Source organism: Accipiter gentilis, chromosome 34 (assembly GCF_929443795.1).
Source record: "Accipiter gentilis chromosome 34, bAccGen1.1, whole genome shotgun sequence".
NCBI classification, from domain to species: domain Eukaryota; kingdom Metazoa; phylum Chordata; class Aves; order Accipitriformes; family Accipitridae; genus Astur; species Astur gentilis.
This window is the reverse complement of record NC_064913.1, coordinates 3,817,904-3,832,849: the sequence shown is the minus strand read 5'-3', so window position 1 is coordinate 3,832,849 and position 14,946 is coordinate 3,817,904. Positions and strand designations below refer to the sequence as shown.

The window sequence follows — 14,946 nt, the reverse complement described above, 5'->3', positions numbered from 1 at the left end:
ACAAAGTCACCTGTGAAGAAACTGGGTGTAAAATTCTTTCTTGCACACTTTTTACCTGTATTTTAACAACCACAGAATTTCTTTGTCCTTCTGCAATCCTGTCTCTCATTTTCTATCTGTCCTGAACACCATGCTCAAGCATTAATACCCAGCAGGTTTGGGAATTCCAGTTTTAAACAGTCATATCTAAAGGTAACAATCCCAATTCTTAATATTTGTCTGATTTTTCTAATCTTGGGAACAACATTAGCAAAGCAATTGCTATGTTACTATAAGTAATAAGGGTCTCATACAGGTTAGTTTGCTACATGCTCAGATATGTTCTGTAAGTCTTGAAGTCAAAGGATTAAAATCTGGGGAAACAGCACAATGATACAATTCCTCAAAAAAACAAAAATACGTACTTTAGGAAAACATATTTTAGGATAGTTCGCTTTCCTCTTACCTGAAATTTAAAAAAAAAAAAAATCAATACATAAAAAGTAAAACTGGAGATGTGGATCCTACTTTTGGCTGCGCCAGAAGTGATTTTGGTTATTCTCTGTTATTCTATGTGTAAAATTGACTGAAGGGGAGAAGTACTCATGTGCCACCCCAAGTTCACTGATGAGATGATGCACAGCAAAAGAGGATGAAAAATGCAGTGAATAATTAACAATTAAATAGCAGAGGCAAGAGATCCTGGACCCACCCTGGTCTCAGTTCACTACCTTTTCAGCTAAGCTAGTATTGTTTACAGTTCCTGCTCTATGCTATCCACAGCTAAAGTTTCCTTGAGGGGCTTCTGAGTATGGTGAGATAAAAGTAGAAAAAACTGGCTAAATAAAGACAATACTGGAGGATGGAGGTCCTAGACAGTGTTTTGTGGCTTGTATTTTTGGAGGGTTTCTCCCTTTAAACTTTATTTGCAGATGAACAATCCGTATTCTCTGTGACTCAATTCTGCATCTAAAAAGTAGAAATAATATTTCTTCCACGTCCTTATTTTCTATCTTGGCTAGTTATCCAGTGAAGCAGCTGAGCAAGGACCTGACTGGCGTGGTACTAAAACAGAAACAGCAGAAACATGATTGGAGGAAGAAGATAGTTTTAATTAAGAGAGCAGCACTGAAAGCAATATCAACATGGACACCAGGTAAACCTTCTCATTTGCAATTTTTAGGTCACTTAAAAGCACTCTATGACTACACTGCTACTCTAAAATAAATTCAAATATAGTTTTCACCCACTTCGTGATCCTCTGATATTCCCAATGTAAAAAGGCTTCGGTTTCAATGAGAAACAAATAGACAAATCTGGCAAGTTACAGATGTGATAATTGCCCACATCTGAAGAATAAATTGCTTTGGAAGCAGAAGAAATTATTAAAGAGGTGCAAAGAATAACTGGAAGTAATGGAATGACTTCAGAAAAAGGGAGACTTAAGCTGAACACTAGGAAAAAGTTATTGACCATCAGATTTAATCAAAAGGCTTTAAGGGAAGCGGCATAACCCTGTAATCAGGAGCACTGAACCCGGCACTACAAAATGCACCACACACCAGAATCTAATACTAACAGGAGCTGGGATTTGATGACCTAATATGTGTTTTCCACACCTGATTCCTAAGGCACTGTAATTTTTCTAGCTGAACAGTGTGCTACTCTATTGTACTGCACAATAAAGAGCATATAACAAAATCAGATGATCATATTGAGAACAAACCAGCAATAACTTTCAATAAAAATTTCGTGTTGTAGTTGAAGACTTCATATTAATCGACAGATTTAATGTGAAACATGAATATGAACCAAACATTATTATTTCCAAGTTCATCTACCAGAACTCCATTACAAAGGCTCCCTTTTATATGGTACTTTTTATTGGCAGAAAGTGTTAAGAAATTGCATTGCCTTTTAAAGAATACTGTGTAAAGTCACAGATGTAAGCCATGCTGATTACACAGTAGGATTTCATTCATTTTAACCTGAAGGCTATGATTATGCCTCTTATGAGTGCAAGAAAGGGTTTCCTGCCCCTGTAGCAAATTTCTTCAGTAACATTTGCATTCAGCTCAATATTATTAAACACTCATAATGTGTTTAGTTTGAGATAAGATGGAAGAAATGTAAAATAAATTGTAATATGGGTTTATTACGAAGTTTTCTTGTTGATGCAAAAGTTTCTGTACACATAAAGACTCAATTATCCACCATTAGTGAACAGAGGGTCAACACCAAATTAAAAAAAAAAAAAAAAAAAAAAAACCAAAAAAAAACCAGAAAAGAAAAAGAAAATGGAAGTATGTGTATATGTGACTGTCGTGGTTTAACCCCAGACAGCAACTAAGCCCCATGTAACTGCTCGCTCACTCCTCCCCCTCCCAGTGGCACGGGGAGGAGAAGTGGGGAAAAAAAGTAAAACTCATGGGTTAAGAACAGTTTAATAACTAAAATAGAATAAAATGATGATGATAATAAGAATAATAAAAAAATAACAATAATTGTAATGAAAAGGAACATAAAACAAAAAGAGAGAAATTAGACCCAAGACAAGTGATGCACAATGCAATTGTTCACCACCTGCTGACCGATGCCCAAGTAGCGATCGGCCCCTCCCGGCCAACTCCCCCCAGTTTATATACTGGGCACGATGTCCTACGGTATGGACTATCCCTTCGGCCAGTTGGGGTCAGCTCTCCTGGATGTGCTCCCTCCCAGCTTCTTGTGCCCCTGCTCGCTGGCAGAGCATGGGAAACTGAAAAATCCTGAACTTAGGATAAGCACTACTTGGCAACAACTACAACATCAGTGCATTATCAATTTAGTCTCACACTAAATCCAAAACACACTATACCAGCCACTAGGAAGAAAATTAACTCTATCCCAACCAAACCCAGGACAGTGAGGGAAGAAGATGACTACCAAATTGATTTCAGCCAAAACATTTTTTGACATGAACATGAAACTCAGCATGAATCCGTTATAGATTTGCAATAAATTGTTTTCTACAGTTATCAACAAGTTTAGTCTACACACCAACAGCATGGTCACACACAAACATAGAGAATATAATCATACAGAAGACGGGGAAGTTGTTCATTGCTACTGATTTTCTCTTCTATCCCCATTTTGAGTCTTCCCAGTTTCTACATTGTAGTGATGTGTCTTACAGATCTCTGTATTATTTGGACTCCAGTTACAATAAAAGTTGCAACTGTCTATGTGAATAACACAAATTCATTTTCAGTTTTGAAAAGGAATGCATGGTTTCTGACATTAATATCAAATATCTGAACACCTTTAATACCTGATGACATAGTTCATGTACAATGACCATGGTGACATCCAGCAGGTATGATATAGAAGAAATGCTTGGATCTAGCAGTATCCTTTGCTCCACAAAAACACTCAGTCCCCAGTTCTCCATAGCAGCATATGGGTGCTTAGGCACAGCTAACAGATCTAGAAATAGAAAGAATATACGTTAACACCTTGTGGGAGCTACTATGCTGTAGAGCTATTCTAAGTAGGGCCATAAATGATGACTAAAAGCATTTTAAATAACACACATGTAGAAAAACAAACCTGAATTTCAGCTCTCTAGTAATGTTGTTTAGGAAACATTAATAAAATATTATCTTATGCCACTATCTGTTCACACATAATTACCATGTTATTGCTGTAACACAGTATTTCTAATTGAAGTTTTCTATACAGAACCCTGCTTATTTACAATACCTTGTTGATTTACTTCTGGGTTTGATACTGCTTCTCACGTTCACAATACCCTATCAATGTAGTAATTGGTATGTATTTTTTATCTTTTCATTAAAGCAACTCCTTTATGAACATCTTACGCATCAAACCGCATGTAAAGACTGACGTTAAGGGGAGCACTGAAGGAATACTGTTTCCTAACAACCCGAAAGATGGTAAACTGGTCAGAATCACCAGTTCTTACAAACAAGGCATCTTTGAGTGTATGCTATTGCTAGCATTCATCTTCTGAGGACAAGACTGCTGACAGCGACCTCTCAGCCCCACAGGCTGGAACGATGGTGCCATACAAAACTTCAGGAGTATTATTTCAGTTCTGTATTCTGTAAGTGACAAAATATTAGGAAGAAGACAGGAAGGTCCTTCATCAGGTTAAAAAAAAAAGCGGTGGGGAATTTCTCCCGTTGGCATGAGGTTGAACAAGACAATATCACAATGTCTATCCATGTGTTAGAAAAATCTTACTGCAGAAGACTGAGAAGGAACTAACATTGACTATCAGTCTGGAACTAAATCCAAAATTACATTAACTTGACATAGGGATTAAACCAATACACAATGCTGCTTCATGGCAAAAACATCTGAAAGAGCCCAGAAATAACTTGTATGTCTACAAGAAGCCCAGTGCAACCTGCGTACAAATGAGTCAGAATTTTGGAAGCTACATTGTCACATCAGCATGGTGCTCCCTCCAGGCAAACTAATTAGCCTGGCTTCTTAATTAATTAGCCTGGCTGCTACACTCCTCTCATTTGGCTGTCTTTCTTCTGGTTCTAAAGCTAGCTCATTCGCAGCGAACACAAGTATATCTAGGTGGTACTTCACTGTGTGGGACGAAAGGTCTCTGGGCTGACTTCCTAACCTGAAGAAGAAAAATTTTGACCTGCTTCTTCTAAATAATACTCTCAATTATATCACAGCACTGAAGCATCTCCTAAGTTTTTCTGTTTTGGCTTGCTGATGCGTGTGGTGGAATTGGCTTGAAGAACAACCTGACAGCAGGAGCTCTACTTCAGGATTCACAGGAAGTTGCCACTGAAATACCAGGAATGGAAAACTTGGATATATTCCAGCACTCCCAAAAAGGGCCTGCTGCAAAAAGCATAAAAATACCAGCTTTCTAGTGGAAGCACAGAGAGAGTCTAGCAGCTACTTCCAAATACAAGCAAACTGAAAATATCCAAATTGCAAACAGAGACGTACTACAAATGGTAAAGAATAAATATTTTATATAAAGGCAGATGCTAGAACAAGAGCCTAATTAAAGAAAATAAAGCAAAAAATCCAAAACACGATGTTCAAGATTAGACATGCGACTAAATTCAAAATTACATGCTTTCCTTTTTCAGTTGAAGCTCAAACTGTACTAATTTTTTAGAATAACTGCATTTTGTTATAAATTACATACAAAATGTAAAACTCCTGTCTGCTATACAAAGAAGGGATAAGAATGAAAAGAAAGGACACAAAGGCTACTGGGTGAAATCACTGAAGTTAATGGCAAATCTTCATTAACATTAAACAGGGATCTCTCCCATTCTCAATTCTGTAAAGAAAGCTGTTCACTTCTCCTACAGCAATTAAACTTTCCTCTAAAAGGTATCTTCAGAAGAAGAATACAGAGAGTCTCAGTTCTTATTTACACCCATTAACTTTTCAGCAATTCCCCTCAAATAAGCAAAGCAACACCAAAATAGAACTAGCACAAAAGTAAAACCATTTCCCTACTTTTACCCAATCCTTTTGTTTCCTTTCTCTCCTTTGGGTTCATTTGTAGTTTTTGGTCTTTCTTGCCAGTCATAATGGACAGATTTTGTCAGTGTCGACCAGTAATAAAACTGGAATAACTCTGTGGAACTGGGAAACTAGGGTGAGATCTCATACTAACCACCTTTGCAGGCTAATTATAGACTGCCTGTCACTATTGTGTCATCGGTATTGGTCTGCTGGTTTAGACCGATACTTTATAGCACTGACATACCAATAAAACCTTCCAATCTGATGGACGGCTAACTGCCTTGCAGGTAGACAACTGCAGAGGGATACTCTAAATCACTTTCATCCAGCACAGCCCCGTTGCTCTGCAAGCCTGGAAACTCCTCTCTGCATCGGCTAACGCTTAAAGGGCTTTGCTGAACAGACAAACCAAAACGTAACAGATAACCCTGCCGGTGACCAGAACGCTAATCCTTGCAGGTGACGTGAGCATACCAATAATGCTGAATGAATTAAGAAGTGTGCCACAACGTACGAACACACTCCTACCTTTTCCAAGTGCAGGGTCGGACGCACCGCACTTTGATGCCAAAGAAGAGACTTTCCTAATCCCCAGACTGAAGAATGGACTCTGAACATACTTATTATCACAAAATGAGAAATCTTTTGCTTCTCATTGCCCATGTCTAAACTCTGAACGTCCAAGTCTCAGTGTTAATTTAGAAATTAAATTCTTCAGTGGTCAGTCTTGATTGCTCCACAAATTTCTATTACCTTTAAATAAAATTCCAAACAGGCCTAGTTTTGTGGTAAAAGACACAATAATCTATATCCTTCTCTGAGGAGTCATAAACATTTGAATTCAGAGGAATAACATTTGATGTTCAAGTCTCAACATGAGAATTTGTGTTTCCCTCTGTTTATCACACCATTAGAGCACTGAGGAAGGTATCCTGTACTCCTGGAGGTGACATCTGTTGAGGGTTTAGTGTAATTTTTAAGGGGCAAGATACAAAAGGAGGGGTGATGATTCACGTTTTGATAGAAATATCATTCACACATATTACTGCTCAAAAGTGTTCTGCACTAACTGCAAAATGTGAACTACTGAATATATAACAGCTTGTGTGCATGCTGCATCCAGTTACTGTGCACACTGTTTAATTAAATTCTTTGTAAAGCACTTGTGAATGTTTGATTATGTGGATATTGCTGGGGAAATAGAAATGCGTGTTATTGCTTGCAGAGAATAATATCCTCATACATCATAAAACTGTTACTTGAGATTTCCTGATACAGCAGTGCAGAGAGTCCTGTGTACTGCTGGAATAATAGAGGGTTTCCACCTCTTGGCCTTCACAGAGACTAAATTCATGACCAAGAAGTAAAAACTATACAGCTAAAATAAAATCACCAGCAAAGCCATCAGGACAAAAACGTGTTGGAACTTCACAGTAACATACTATACTGGCACAATTACTCGAATACAAGGATACCATTTGGACATTTTTTAAATCTATTTCTGCGTGAATCTCGTGAAAAACATTTCAAGTTACACAAAACATACATAGCTCAACAGCTGCTTTTATTTCCAAACGTTTAATTAAGGCATCATAACTATGTGAGATTACATCAAAATATAATTGTCTGACATTATTAGCAAGTATCATCATAGTGCAAAATAGAAATTAACAATTTAATACCTAAGTTGGTCACAGAGTGAATCAACATTCAACGCTTTTTTTAACTTTATCTATGAACTTACAATCTGTACATTTTGAACAAATGATACTGTTTTTCCTTTTCCCCCACTCAGTTATAGTATTTTCTAGGCACCCTTATAAGCCATGAAATTCCCCACACCACACAACTGGGAACATCATCCCTGCTTTAAATGAGAGCAGGGTTAGAACTGAACAGGATTAAATGCCAAACAAGATCCAACTCTCTCATGCAGAGTACCCTAAATCTGGGGGTCTTTCCACCCTCCTTTATCATCTTACTCTTTTACAAACATCAAAGCACCTTGTCCACCACTGTGATTCCACTGTGTTTAACCACCTCAGTTTGAAGTCTGATGCAGATACTGGTATAACAGCCACGCATCCTTACTATACATATGAATATGAGTGTGCGTCTAAGCTCAGCCAGCCAGCCACATGCATGAACACACTTACTAATATTATGTACTGCAATTTTATTTGGTTTAGCTGCTGGTTGAAACGTAACTGAGAGCTAGATCCTGCAGAACATATGACAGTATTAAATTTCTAATACTCAAGGTAGAAGATTAAAAGCACTGACTAGGGGGGGGGGGGGGGGGGGTGGGGGGGGTGGGAGAATAACTGTGTGAACATTTTCCGCAAATTTTCTGTTATCATACATAAGTCTCCCAAATAAATTTGAGGGCCCTGAAACACTGCAACTTGTAAATGAGAACATACAGTGAGAAACAAGAATTCTTTGTCAAGCATCTTTACACATAAGTTTTCCTTAATAAAACCGGGAGACACACAGCGATAAACTGTTCAGTCCATGAACTCCATGTTTTTTCCCTTATAATCCCTATTTTTATTACAGAAGTGACACTATAAAAATAATCTGAATTTACCTACGTGCCTCTCACAACATTATTTTCATTCATTTCTTCAGAGAGGCTTTCTTCAAGATTTCAGGTGCAAATTTCTTGCTACCAGGTATTTCAAGGTTTTGACAACAATTTCGACAAATTAAGAGAAAGCATGGACTAATATCAGTTTATTCCAGTCTTGACAAATGAAACCCCAAAGTATGGGTTTGCGCTTTCCTAATGCTGCATAATGCAATCAATTGCTTTATTAAATCTCTCTAAAGGTCTTGTGCGATTTCCTAAATGACTGTTGCTGTACAAAAAAAAAAAATGAACTATTTACTAAAAGGGTTTATATTTCTGCCACTCAGATTCCTTAATCAAAGCCATTTCTTCTACAAAGAATAAGTAGAAGATGCTTTTCTGTAATGGAATACCATTTAATGATTTATGCAGATTGTAAGGAACAAGCCAACTCCAAAAAGTAACAGCTCTGGTTAAAAAACATTAAGTCAAACAGCAGCTATTGTAAGAAATACCCAATTTTTCTACTGATAAAGAACGACTGGTAACAGTACTTATAAGAAATATCTAAATTGACTACTGAAAAACTTTCTTTTCCGCAATGTTTGCTTAGTATATGACAGAGAAGTTTGTGCTGGAAAACCAAGTTTTCCTTGTATATACTTTCATCTCCTTAAAAAGACATTTGGTGGGGAAAAAAAATCCCCCAAAACCCCAACATCCCAGGGCGTGGTGAAAGCTCTCTGAAGCCAACAGGAAGGTCTCCACCTGCCTGCAACAGCAGAACGAAACACAACTAATGGATCTGAGCATTCACCTTGCGACACTTTGAGACACCTGATTTTCAGAAAATACTAATGCGTGTTTCCTGAACATTAAACCATTTCAGTATCTCACTTTTGGCACTTAAGACCTAGGTACCCTAAATTCGCTGTCTTTTAACTATTACTTTTATTTAAACTACAACTTAAGAGTATTCTTCTATCTTCTCTCACTATACGCAAAGCATTCAAACACACCAAAGTCACAAACGACCTGGATGACAGCCCCACGGGAAATCTTCAACTCACTTTTCTGTTTACCCAAACGCTTATTCTGGCACCCATCAGTTTTTCTCTCTGGGACTACACCACCACTATCCTTCTGTAAGCATGACACTTACCAACCCACACGGACGTTAGCCTGCAGAGTTAATGCACAGGTCTAAAACTGTTTGCCATTATTTCAGTCAAATCAAATGGCTTGTTGCAGACCCTGAGGAGAAATCACTGACACACAGCAGTTTATTGCTGGGGTTTTTATTGCTTCTTACTGCTGTACAAAGTATTACTTAACATTAACTGACATAAACAATGGATGGATTTCCAGAGTGTTTGATATGAATAGCTGATGTTTAATGCAATGTGAATACTAAAGGATCTGAGAGGGAGAAAAAACCGTGGGAGAGAAAGCTGGGGCGGGGGGGGGGGAGAATAAGTAGTAATATAGAAAGAAAAACTTTGCTATTTTTTCAAGCAACTGAGCCTTGACACTGGGTAATGGCTAGTTTACAGTTTAAGAAAATAAAACAGAAACCCGTTGATTTTATTTGACATGCATATTATTAAATTGCTTTCAATTTTCATAACCTCAATCTATAGATCATTGCTTTGTTATTTCAAAGTATATCAAATGATTCAATGTTAAAATGAAAAATGAATGCTATCACCCATTGAGGCTGAATTATGTACCATCCTGGTTGTATCGATCTCTACATGAATAATGCCTTTCTTTTAAATAATACCTGGACAGATCGTTATGAATTGCTGCATGGTAACAAACAAGGAAAAAATAAATCTTTCACAATGTTTCTTTATAAACCTTTTTTCCCAGCCTTCAGTCTAATGCTCATATTCTAAACTCTGCTTAGACATACATTAGAACAAAGAGTTACATGGAAGAAACCGAGACACAAACTGAAATCAGCTCAGGTTTCTTTTAGTCCAAGTTAGAGGGCTAGTACGGCATGTGCATCCCTTACAGTATATACACAACAGATGAACAGAGAAAATACATTCCAACTCTCAACACCAAAAGATCTGGAGGGAGGAAAAAAAACAAGAAAGACTTTTGTTGCCTTCATAAATACCGTTTCTAACATAAATACTGAAAGCATTGACATGATGGAAAATTGCCAACAGCCATTTTCCTACCACCACAGTTAATAGAGCATGAGGATTCTACGGCTGAAAACAACACACCACTGATTACCGAGCACTTCCAGTAGGAATACTGCCACAAAGAAAATGATCAAGTGCCACTGCCGTATTCCTCCCCTTCGCTGCAAAACCGAGGTGCAGGTACACAGAAAACTCCAGAAATCCATACTACTTAAGAATTATAACAATGAGGTAAAATAAATCTTTTCATCTGGCATACATACAACTGATTTGCATCACAGTAATAAAGACATGAATGTTTCCATTAGTACAACACTCCATATACCCAGATTTACCTCTTTTATATTTTTCTTTAAAGTGAGATCATATTCACAGGTAATGAGCACAGTTTAGCAATGAAAGTAGAAATAGGAATTTTGGGAAGACAGGCAGGTATTTCACATTACCAGTATCTCAAAAATATGTATCACAATATTCCACCTAGATATAAAATTACAATATAGCTAATCATATGCACTACATCAGAAGGCAATGTTTTTGTGGGGACTGTATCTATCCTCTCCTCTCCTCCAGAGTAAGATGAAGAAACACAAATGGACTGTCCTGGATAGCTCCTGAGATACTGGTTTTAGGTCTTGCTATTTATCCTAAGCCCTAAAATAAAGTTTATTTTACATTCTTATGCAAAATCTTTAGATAATATTAGATCAGGATAAATTTTTTACTATCTTAATAGTAAAAATAGTAATCTATTCATCAGTTTATTTAATACACCAAGAATCAATAACTTTCTGTGACATATGACAAAAAAAACCAACATCCTGAATTCTAGGGAAACACGAATAACAGAGGACTCATTGTGTTCTCATGCAAGTCCAGACTCTCTCCTCCCCACTTGTGCCCGAGGATGTAACCACTTAAACCAAGCCTGGTCACAGAATCCATATTCACCCTTACAACAGGCTCACAGGAACACCCCAATGGACCAGTGGGTCCAAAATGTGAAAGTCAAAACTGAACTTCTCGGTGCATTAAGACATCCTGGAGAGATTTAACTAAGTGAATTTACTCCTTCGTTCTGTTCTGGGAGAGCATGGGCATAGGCTGCCGGCAATGTGCTGTGCAGTTACCCACCACACGTGAAAAATCACAGTTAAAAAGCAGGCGTGCAAGATCGCACCAGAAAAAAAATCATCCTTCTCTAGTTACTCCGCATTTCCCACAGTAAAATGCAGCGCCAGGACCTGAAACTCTAAGAAGCTTCGCTTCCCTGGCGCAGGAAGGCTGAGCAATGGGCTCTGCTTAGCCCACATCCAGGCAGGCCGAGGGAGGCTGTAATACATCTCTGAATAAAGAGGATCTTCTTTAAGCATCTTGGGCCCAGAGTTATTCCTGAACCCCACATGGTTATCAGCAGTGGGGAATAAAAAAAGGCATTAAAAGAAATAAGCAGGATGGAAAAGTAGAGTAGCTGAAACCTCCACCAGAGCTGTAAATCTCTCCAAGCATGGAAAACAATGGGAAGAGATGGAAATGGTGCTTCACTCTGCACCTGGAAGCAATAGCTACTAGTGAAGAAAAAGGCAATAATGAGAAAGTAGCCTTATTTCTCACAGTTGTGGTTTCAGATATACTTCAAGTGTTGAATAGTTTCCATTAACTCAGAGAGTAGAACCCAAACATGAAAACATGTTACAAAACTGAAGAATACTGCAAACCATGTAAAAATAAAACTCTAGAAAGAAATGTTTTTAATCTGAAGTTACAAAAGAAAAGCGACACTAAAGAGAGCCTGGTGACTGATACAAACTGAACTGTACTACTGAAGTTTGGCAAGGAGCTAACAAGAGCTGAGAACAGAAGAGGTTGTGACAAACCGGGGACAAGTACTGCAATGAGAGACTACCAAGAGACTCAGAAAGAAGGAAAAAGCAGAGCCTGACAAACAACAGGAGTCATCCAGTCCAGAACAAAGTTTATAGAGATCAGACAGATCTCTGACACGGTGAGTAAGATTGATAATCCAATATCCCACCAGAAAAGAAACCCGAGACAGAAAATCATGCAGAGCTCAGAGAACCTGCGGAGCTGCACACACAGTGACAGCCTGAACGAGCGACAGTCCTCTTCAGTGTGGGGGAAGAAATATTGGAAAGGTGATGGATTACATCTCTTCCCTCCACCGATGGAGTGACTATATTGACAAAGGGGATAATGACAGCAACACCAACTTCTATTAGTATTTCGTGGGTACTTTCATGACACTCAAATGCCCTAGGGTATGGTATTGCTACACTTTTGTATAAAATATTCCTTGTTAGTTCCCTTAAATCACATTTAAGCCAAATTAAGGTAAAAAATCGGTAACAAATTTTATCAATAACTGTCAAAACAGACAATGCTGTAACAAATGCTTACTGAAGTTACCACCAAATAGACAAAATCTATGCTTAATGTATTTACACTGATCTATACTCACATTCATATTGAGCTGGCACTGACAAGCAGGTAATCACGGCTCCAGTCCTTGTGCACACCTTATGTTTCATGTCTTCCCTATCATCGAAAAAGTATTCAAAAGTTCTGTTCTGAGAATTCATCTGCAAGAGTTGAACTTCTCATGGAACACTTTCAGGTGTGCTCCTCCACTCCCTCTTATATCTTCATATTCCTGCACGTCCCTCGGTTAAATCACAACAGGCTTTTACCAATCTCACTTTTGAAATGTTCCTGGGATCTAAACAGATTTAATCTTTCATCCTGACTCATTTTGTTTCCCCCATTTTTGGGACACAGTCTGTCCATTTTTCTTAATAGTGCTTGTTCACTTCCTTAGATATGCAAATACCTGTTTGTTAGACTAGAAATTATCTTCCATACTAAACTGGCTGGTAAGCAGCTTCCTACTTCAATGACTTCAGTGAGGGGATAAAAAACATTTCCCCCTCCCTTTGGTAATTTATTTGCATTTTTCAACGTGTAATGTGACCTCCCCTGGAGCCTACATTCTGTATCAATCTTTACCTGCGTTATACAAAGACCTAAATAGAATAAAATGTAAGCAGCTCATTACTGCCTGCTAACTGTGACCAGTAATGCTAACACACCAGTAATGAATCACTTTGGGATAGCAGTGGGCTTGCAGCGACTGATCCCCATTGCAGCCTCACTGCTCTCGAAGTCAGAGAGCAGAGTAAGACAACTGCAGGATATAAGACAACATACAGAAGGTACGTCTTCCCTTGCCTTGCTTTTGCACAAAGAAGAACCCATGTAAAATCGGAACTTTTTTTAATTGCCTACAAGGGGAGATATTTTGAGAGACCACCGATGTCAAATATTTCTATGTTAGATGAATATGCAAAATTCTGGCAGCTGCCATTTGAAAAGGTTATATATTCCTCTTGGGGTGGCACAGACAGGGTATCAGGTTTTACACAGTAACACTTCATATGGGGAAAACCAGGAAGAGAGAGTGGCAAGAGGCTTTGGACAACACTGGAAAGATTAAAAAAATGCCACGGTAAAACTAAACACACAAAAAAAAAGCATAAAGGCTATACAATGGAAGTACTGTACTGGAAGCACAGAGAGCTGTTAATACACAAAGATGCACAAACCACAATGACAGCATTATCATCATGTCTAGCCAATAGAAAAGATACTAAGATTCCTTGGAATAATGGATTAGGCAACCAAACTTGTGCCAAATGCAGGTTTTTTAATCAGCAACTACTGTAAACACTACTGAGAAATCCCATTTACAGACATCGGAAAAGTCCATGAAAAGGTAACGAGAACTGAAAGAGCTAGATAAAGAGGATGTCTCTGTAATCCCACAGCCCATTCGGAAACAGTATGACAGGAAACATGAAACTAAATTCTTCAAGTACCTTTAACATGGTATCAGTGCAGTGCTCTAACAGAATCACAGAACGGTTGAGATTAAAAGGGACCTCTGGAAGTCATCTTGCCCAACTGCCCTACTCAAGCAGGGCCACCAAGAGCTGTTTCCCCAGGACTGTGTCCAGACGGCTTTTGAATATCTCCAAGGATTGAGACTCCACAAACTCCGGGCAACCTGTGCCAGTGCTCAGCCACCCTCACTGAAAAAAGTGTTTCCTGATGTTCAGAGAGAATGTCCTGTGTTCCAGTTTGCACCCATTGCCTCTTGTCCTGTCACTGGGCACCACTGAGAAGAGCCTGGCTCCATCTTCTTTGCACTTTCCTTCAGGTATTTAATACACATTGATGAGATCCCCCCTGAGCCTTCTCTTCTCCAAGCTGAACAGTCCCAGCTCTCCCAGCCTCTCCTCCTAGGAGAGATGCTCCAGTCCCTTAAACATCCTTGTGGCCCTTCACTGGACTTTCTGCAGTACATCCACGTGTCTCTTGTACTGTAGAGCCCAGAACCGGACCCAGTGCTCCAGGTACAGCCTCACCAGGGCTGAGCAGAAGGGAAGGATCACCTCCCTTGACCTGCTAGCAACCTTCCTAATGCAGCCCAGGGCACCATTCACCTTCTTTGCTGTGAGGGCACAGTGCTGGCTCACGGTCAACTTCATGTCCACAAGCTCCTTTCTGAAAAGCTGCTTTCCAGTTGGTTGGCCCCCAGCACATACTGGTGCACGGGGTTGTTTCTTCCTAGGTGCAGGACTTTGGACTTTATGAGGTTCTTGTCAGCCCATTTCTCCAGCCTGTTGAGGTCCTTCTGGATGG

The 14,946-nt window shown here is 38.9% G+C and overlaps 1 protein-coding gene across 1 annotated transcript in view; it reads right to left on the bottom strand.

The window, feature by feature from the left end:
- Positions 1–14,946, bottom strand: part of TRHDE (thyrotropin releasing hormone degrading enzyme) — a 222,066-nt gene that overhangs the window by 133,941 nt on the left and 73,179 nt on the right. Inside the window, exon 4 of the mRNA XM_049792005.1 lies at positions 3,290–3,444. Within this exon, the coding sequence (XP_049647962.1) occupies positions 3,290–3,444 (155 nt within the window). The remainder of the gene's footprint in view (positions 1–3,289; positions 3,445–14,946) is intronic.